The 8,530-nt window shown below is 35.3% G+C and overlaps 1 protein-coding gene across 2 annotated transcripts; it reads right to left on the bottom strand.

The window, feature by feature from the left end:
- Positions 1–212: 212 nt before the first annotated feature.
- Positions 213–8,039, bottom strand: LOC137835642 (protein HIRA). 2 transcript variants are annotated; one of them, XM_068644240.1, is made up of 11 exons: positions 7,846–8,039; positions 7,151–7,322; positions 6,144–6,419; positions 5,698–5,949; positions 5,225–5,622; positions 4,080–5,094; positions 3,144–3,354; positions 2,742–2,982; positions 1,720–1,842; positions 1,215–1,332; positions 213–842 (listed from the first exon to the last, which is right to left on the bottom strand). In XM_068644240.1, exons 2-11 carry the CDS (start codon positions 7,256–7,258, stop codon positions 486–488), a joined length of 3,099 nt encoding a protein of 1,032 aa, XP_068500341.1. In that variant the 5' UTR covers positions 7,259–7,322; positions 7,846–8,039; the 3' UTR covers positions 213–485. The 2 variants fall into 2 exon arrangements, with proteins under 2 accessions (XP_068500341.1, XP_068500340.1); XM_068644239.1 differs by lacking the exon at positions 7,846–8,039 and having other exon boundaries at positions 7,151–7,821.
- Between the last annotated feature and the right edge of the window lie 491 nt (positions 8,040–8,530).

Genomic DNA, 8,530 nt, shown 5'->3' with positions numbered 1-8,530 from the left:
ACCTACTTCGCTTTCAAAGAAAAGAAAAGCTTTTGTTCTGAATGAAACATTTCACTATGTAAAAGAAATTCCTTTGTAAATTTTGGATTAAGTCATCAAAATGAAGATTTTTAAGCTGGGATTCATCTTTCTGCAGCAAAGAGTATGTAGAACTAATATTGTTGGAGTTCAATAAAGAAAAGACCCTTGTTTCAATAACTCACAAAACAAAATGAAAGAAACCCTAATTTCCTTTAATTGAGACATTATACAAAGAAGCAAGCTCCAAGTTGATGGGAGAAGCTACAAATATAACATACAACTCATGATACCTTTGTAAGTGTGTGTTAGTGAGATAAACTTTTAAGGAGAGCTATCCGCATTGTTTCCTATGGAGGGTACACGCATCATGAAAGTAAAACGTGAAATTGGCTTCATCCATGCCACTAAAAACATCCCTTGTTGAAACACTTCTACCCTTAATATTGCCTCCTATATGCACAAGTTTAGCACTTCCCTTGTGCATCCTGGTGAGCTTGATCTGTCATAGGGGTGTCCGCACTGCCTTCATTTGTGAGTGCTGGAGGGAAACCTGCTTGCTCCTTTTCCAGTTGGGTGTTGTGATCCAATTTTGGTGGAGCAGTGTGCTCCTGAAGTGTTGCTAGAGAACTGCCTTCAACTGGATTGGTTGCTGGTGAAGATGAACTCGGCAGCAGTGTGCGGTTTGTTTGCTCTTGATTAGCATCAGTGATATCGTATTCAGATAAAAGATCCATGAATTCATTCAGCAATCTTTGGACTTTTCTGTTTGATGCCATGGATGGAAGAATGTCTTCCCTAAGGAGCTTGTGTTTCCTCATTCCCTGCAAAGATTCAGCTGGAACATTTGAGAAACTGAGAAGATCAAGTAATATAATCATTCGGTTTGACAATGATAAAAGCTGTGTTGGTCAATAGATGTTCCACCATTACTTGTTTGGGTTTGACATATTTTAAGGTAAAAATAAAGTATTGTGACAAGCCAACAAAATCTCTTCCATGCATTGTTACACAATCTTTAAACCACTTAATTCAAAAGCTCTTCTAGAAAAACAGGCCCTTTCAGTAATATATACAAGACACTTTTCATGTTAACTTCTGTACTGTTTTACCATTCCCAACTTGTCTCACTTTTAATAATTAGCAATAGCAACTGGGTTCAAGCAAAACAGACATGTAGATAGAGAAAAGCTTACAAGCACAAAAGGATCCCATGCTAAGTTCTTTGAATCCGAAGATGTTTCCTCAAACATCCCTGTTGGAGGTCCAAGGAAACTCTCACAGACTTCTCGTAATCGAGATTCATCTGCTTCTCTGCAATAATTTATAATTTAGTCTGAAATTGTCCAAAATCAAAAAGACAACAGAATATATATGCATATATATAATCACAAGTATTTAAATTAAGATTTAAAGCTACATTTCCCTGCATAAATAATATAAATGTCATCTTCCTAATAAAAAAAATCTTGAAGACATTTAGAGTTGCATTCCGTTCATCTTAAGGATAGTTATCATACCAGTTAAATAATTCAGCAAAAGCACCAACAAAAGATCTTTAGAAGAAGAATATGTACTACACTTTCTTAAAATTTAAAAAACTAAAAGTGTATATAAGCATTTGCATGTTTTATGTAAGGTCAATGAAGTGCTAAACTTGTATTTGAAGGATATCTCAACGAAAAGAGAGAAGAATAGCACCTTGCAAGAAAGCGTACATATGCCAATAGGCATTGGCGATATTCTTTAGGGGACCCCAAAGCCAAGGAAGAAGCCAATTGAGTTTCCAAATGAGCACGTGTTTGTACTCCATCATCAGTAATTCTGTATCATGGTAGTCATCATGATCAGAAAGTGTTCTTTCAAAACATCAGAATTCTTACAAAAAGGGGGAAGGGGTTAAAATTACACACGAGAACAGAAGCCTATTCATAACAAGCACACAGTCCATTCTTATGAACAAGATTATAAATATATATATATAGGAAATAATTAAAGGTTTTTCAATTTTATTTATGCTTTGAAATCCTTTGTTGCTATAATCTGTTAGACCCCTACATCAGAATAGTTAGTTAATGAAAAACAGTTCATTGAAGACAGTAGAATATGACAGATGGAGTTCTTCAATGAAGATGCTGCCATAGTATTCCTCACTGGTATCATTCATGATCATGCATATTATATAAGATGACGTGGAACAAATGCATCAAAGAAAAAGTTTAAGTCACACCTATAAAAGAGAAGATGACAAAAATTTGACTAAGATAGTTAGGCCATGTGAGAAAAGAACAAAGAGGCTTGAATATTAAAAATGTTCATCAAATGAACGTTGTCAAATTATGGGGTAAAGGAATATAATATTAGTAGAAACAACTAAAAAAAAGCTCTAAATGGTTTCACAAGAAATTTGGTGTTTTTGCAGAGTCCAAGCATATTGATTGATCCATGTAGATCACCTCAATGAATGAGATAAGCTTGGTTGTTGTTCTATATATTTGGCATGCATATATAAATAACTATTTCTTCAGATATCAGCAAACTACATAATAATTTGACAATGAAGCAAGGAAAATTACAGTCTGGAGAAATACTAATATAAATCCCAGCTTTCGTATCCCCTTAATTCACTTTCATATTCATATGGTATCCAACGGCAATTAATTCAAACCGAGGGCTGAGACCAAGTAGAGGCTAATTAAAAATAGATGGTGATCACTACACACCTAGTCCAACCTGGCTTCCGGGCCAAATATTTTCTAAGATCAACCTGCAATGCTGCCAGCTCCCCGCTTTGAATTGAACCCAAACTCCAAGAGCTGGAAAAATTTGATGCAGGAAAGCAATCATCTGCAACCCTCAGCCAACACTTGACATTCATATCAAATAAGAAAGCATGACGAGTGGCCAACACTACAAGAGGGGAACCCGATTTTGATAATTTCACAGATATAACTTTAATGGTTCCTGAAAAGAAACGGTAAATTTTAAGACAACATAAAGCCACTGAAAAAAAATACAAAAATCATTGGAAAACCAGGGCAAGTTGTCCTTGTACAAGGAAAAAACAAATAAACTGCTAGACCAAGCATCTCCAATATCAAACAAATGGAGATAGTAAGTGGTACCTGCATCTTTAGCAGATGAGTTAGGACTTGAAGAAACTAGAGAAGTCAATGAATGTTGAAGAAGACAGGTTCGGTTGAATAAATCCCACAAGTACAGGGATCCGTTCCTTGTCACCAGCAGTAATGTCCAGCATTCATCACAGTCTATAAATGTTGCTGCAGAACCCATCATCATGGTAGGCATTGCTCGTCTCCCACCCTTTGTGTAAATCTTCTCGGAAGCAAGCAAAAGAAAAAAGAAGAAATTAGAGATTTCTACAGAATAAGATTTACAACCTGCACAACCGTTAAAATAATACACTATGCCCATCGTTTTACAAGCTTTAAAAAGTTTGAATCATATACAAATTAGTACTAGTCACACGGTACTTCAGCACTTATCAGAATAGTAACTCAACAATACTTTTTCTGAAATCCGAATACCAAAAGATAAAGGGACAGAAGAACACAACTTGAGATACAAACAGTAAAGTGCTGACAGAGAATCTTTCTTCACTCAATTGGTTTATGGTTTCAACCTCAATGTCTTGTATTATAGGATATTGTAAGTGTAAGCAAGTTTTCTAATTAATTATTAATCATACAACCAAAATATTTAAGCTCATGTCAGTGGTATGCATGCGAGGAATACGCACATTAGCAACTTTAAAGGACTTGATCAATGATAAGAGATGTACCAACATACCAAAAGGTTTAAAACATGTGATGAAAACTTTTGAAAGGAATAGAAGAGACAAATTTTAATACCATTAAAAAATGAGGGTATTATTAAGACACGAAGTTCAATAATACTAAGAGAAATTATTATAAAGGATCTTGGGTACAACTACCAGAGCGCAACATACAGTCATAAATCACATCCCACAACATATAAGAAATGTTAGCAAAAAATTAGTATTGAAAAACCATGCATATACATGCAGAAAAGCAAAATACCAGCAGACATCCATCTTCACAGCCAACTGCCCAAAAATTTCCATTGCCAGCTAAAACAGTGACTTTTTCTGATATCCAATCAGACCAAAGTATCTGAGACCCCTTTGAGCACACAATTTCTGTTTCTTTCATCATAGATGTATTTCCCAGCCATACAACGTCATTTACAGCATGTTCTCGTGACCGGGCTTCCAAAAGAATAGGTGAAGAATCTTCTCCGCTTTTCTTGTCAAATACTCTAATGGAAAGGGTACCACTACAAGCAGCTGAAGAACTGGAAGTTGTCAAATTGCCCAACTGGTCAACATTGACACTTCCATCACCAGCAGATGCTGGAACTTTCTCAATAACTAGGCTCTCAGAAATTGTGGTCTTAGAAGTGACCCCAGTACGCTCTTTTAAATCAGTATTTCTTCCATGTGCTCCTCCCAATGTACTTACTCTTACACCATCATCATTGGAAACAGTTCGGTCAGTATCCTTTCTGTGATCAGAAGACACTATAGGAAAATCAAGTGATTGCTGAACTGCACCTGAAATGTTTTCCTGCTGAACAGGTACTCCAACTGCTTCAGGAATAATTCTTTTACGGCCATCAGGTCGTCTATATTCTCTTTGCTTAACAGGACTAGAAATCCGTCCAGAGGTTGTAACTTTGTTTGATGCATCGCCAACTGGACCTGCACTCTTCTTACCATCATCATTTTGAGGCTCAGCATTCTTTGTAGTAGCCCCCACATCAGCATAAGCTTTTGCCTTAGTTTGGTTTTGCTGAACATCAGAAACCACCACTTTTTTGCTAGTTGTTTGCTTGGCAGAAGCAGCTTCTAACAGTAACTGTGCTGGACTTTCAGCTAAGTTTGCTTTACGACCCTTCACATCACCATAACGACTTCTCTTCAACTCATCTAGCTCAGCATCACCTAATCTCTGACCAAGTTCCTTTACCTCAAAATGAAATGTAGCCACGGATCCATCCAAGGAACATGCAAAGAGTGAATATCCATCAGGGCTCCTGTTTGGAAAGGGAAAGAAAGAACAACAAAGAGGAGTCACTCACAGAAAAAACAATTCAAAATAAATATTAATTAAAAATACAACATTCACATATCTCGTCAATCACAGCTAGAGATGAAGAGAAATACCAGGATAAATCCACAACACTTTGAGTAAAAAAATGCTTAGCCACAAATAAAGGACGAGGACTAGCAGTAGTCCAAACTGTTATAGTTCGATCCTGACTTCCAATGGCAATAACATTGTAAGGCTGTGGTTCTTTGCTTCCCGTCTTGGAAGTGCCATTTGACCACCCAACAGGTACAGATTTCATTTCCTGAGCATTGGTCAAATTTCTTCTGAACATAGAATGGTTGAACTTCACCACAATAATTGGAGCATTGTGTCCTAGAAAATCAAACGTTGCTGACCATTCCCCTCTCTCTAGCACTGGGGCAGAATGCCTTGGCTTCTGGAAACCATGAGTAGTGGTGATAAAATGACCACAAGGTGACCATCCAAGACGCCTGAAAAAGGTTGATCCAAGCTGAAAGGAAGACATGATAATTAGGAAATGGAGTTGCTTATTCCATCAGAAAAGTTTTCAAAATAAGAAACTTACTGATTTTGCCCAGTGACCATCTGTCCTGTGGGCAAGACTCCAATCACTAGTTCGCCAAATAATTACAGTTTTATCATCAGATTGACTTGCTATAAAAGAGCCAATAGGATCCCAGGCAACCCCCTTAACTAGACTAGAGTGGCCCCTTAGAACAGCAGTGCAAATGCCATTGCTCATATTCCATACGTGGATAGTGTTGTCCAAACTCCCACTAGCCAATGCAGAATCATCAGGAGACCAATTAAGATCCACCTACTTTAAGCACGGAGAAATAGATCCCAAGTTAATGATGATCACAGGAAATGTAAAAGCAGCTATGGATCCATTTAGATGATAAATTAGTTCATTCAATTATGAGAGCAAATGTCAGAATGGAATTAAATGGTTGAAACAAGGAACTATTTTTTGCAAAGGATGAGACTGAAAAACAAAAGCAATAGCATTACCACATCTGCAGTGTGCCCTCTCAAAGTCATTGCAACTTTCCAGTTTTCAATATCTGGGGGCTCTCCACTGCCAAATTCAGTGGTTCCTGAACCAGGCTTTCTCTCATGAATTAATATAACCTGATCATCAGACCCTGATGCAACAAACCTTCCATGTTTTGCCCACCTAACACAGTTGACAGATCCAAAGTGATCCCGCAGGGTTGCAAGAAGCCTTTGAGAAGAGGCATCATTTTCTATGTCAGTACTAACAGACTTCATATTCCATATTCGAACCTGCATAATACATAGTTGAGAATGTAATTGTATAAAAATTAATTCAGGTGCTTAAAACATATTAAGAAGGTAAAGTTGAAGAAGACAGCCCACTGTAATCCTGCCCTGAAGGTCAGAAGTGGTATACAGCTAGTTTTCTCAAACATAAAGGGAGATTTTTACTAAGGTAAACAGGAAACTTATGAAAACAAAAGTGAAGAAAATCAACAAATTGTAGCACAACTACTACACACATCATACTTTACTGAACTGAACCTGACACTAGGCACCGTATTAATGTTAGATCTTAACTATTTCCTACTTTTTAATATGAAAAAATAGTTCACCACAGAGCACCTACAAAACTTGGTTTCCATAGCAAAGTTGTGTAAAAACATCCGACAAACTCATAAGGAAGCTATTCTTACAAATATGAGACAAAAGATACTCTCTTCCCTGTTAACCCAGAAAATTAGCACGAAGTGCAGTTACATTGAATGAAGAAAAATATTTAACAATTTCTATACTTTATTAGAAAATTTTATCAATGATTTCGATTGATAGAAAATATAAAGAAGTAATATTAAGTAATATTCCTAGAACTACAAAAAGATCTCATATTTAAAAATTGCAGTATTGACAAGTTTAAAGATCTTAAAATCAAAATGGGGAGCAATTTCCCAGAATACCATATAAAATCCAAACTTCAAAATTTCCCACAATTGAGCCTTGAAGATGGTAAAATTCCTTACCTTGTGGTCACCACCACCAGTAGCAAACCTGAGCCCTCCTGGTTGAACATCAATGGAGAAAATTTGCATGCCTTCATGCCTAACCCAACTAGGTTTCTCGGCTATCATCCTTCCCAAGAAATAAATTTTCTTCTTTCACACAAAAGACACGATCTTTGTTCCACTCTACTTGCTGCAAATTCAATAGAAAAAGGATGTTTGAATTTGGGGGCAGCGAATGAGAAAAGAACTTCACCCACTACGCTCAAACCCCGCAAATTTCTGGTTCTGAATCCCCAAAGCTCAGTGAAACCGAGACAGTAAAAAAGCAGAAATTTGACATGTACCCAACTTTAAGGTTTTTGAAATTTTCCTCAAAGGATGAAAAACCTAAATTGATGAACAACCATGAAAAAAAAGAAAGAATCTTCTTTTGTAATTAAAAAAATATATGAAAATAAATAAAAGCTAAAAGGACAACAAGGGCCTAAGCTTGGGGGTAAATGGGCAAAAACCCTAAAAAGTGAAGATGTTGATGGTGGAGAAGATCGAGTATTAACTTCCTCCTTAACGGTCAAATCTAGCTAAAATTCGAATACAAGAAAAATAAACATTTTTTTAAGGTTGACAACAATAAAAAGAAGAAACAACAGCATAACAGAGATTGAAAAAAAAAAAAAAAAAGTCATAGTGGTGAAATTAAATGGATTACTTACTTTATGAGTGTGACCTGAAATTCCCTAACCTTCTTCAATGTGCAGGTTCTAACTGGTAAGTAGCAGTGAGAAGCAAGAAAAATATACTACAATTATTTCTGATAAACAAATACACAGAAATTGTGTGCAACTTCCTGTTTTTCAAAATAAATGTGTATGATGTGATGTTTCTTTGCAGTGTGGGGTTTTAGTTTAATACTTACTAGTTGTGTAAGTATTTAACCTAATTAAAATTTGATAAAACATTACACAAGGTTGTTGGTTAAAAAAATCTGATTTGTGAATATAGCATATAAATTTAATAACAGTAAAATTGACATCAATATCAATATACTATGTACAATATTACTGATTAAACTTAAAATTATTGTTAATTTAAGTGTTAACAAAGTATAACAATAGAATATGAATATTGAGTGGATTAGATTGAATAATCTAAAATACAATTTAAATCATTTTTAAAACACATTATATTTAATTTTTTGAAATAAGTTTATCTACTAGAAAAACATTGAAATTAATTTATAGATAAATCAGAATTAAATTTAAAAGAAAATAATATAAAATTAAATTCAGTTTCAAAATACATGAAAATAAGACTTTTAGTTTATACATAAATTAAAATATGGTTTATAATAAATTGACCATAATATACCATGAGGCCCGTGACTTACATTGGCTTATA

This window comes from Phaseolus vulgaris, chromosome 5 (genome assembly GCF_000499845.2).
Source record: "Phaseolus vulgaris cultivar G19833 chromosome 5, P. vulgaris v2.0, whole genome shotgun sequence".
NCBI classification, from domain to species: domain Eukaryota; kingdom Viridiplantae; phylum Streptophyta; class Magnoliopsida; order Fabales; family Fabaceae; genus Phaseolus; species Phaseolus vulgaris.
Note: the sequence above shows the minus strand (reverse complement) of the source record. Positions and strands in the feature narration are given on the sequence as shown.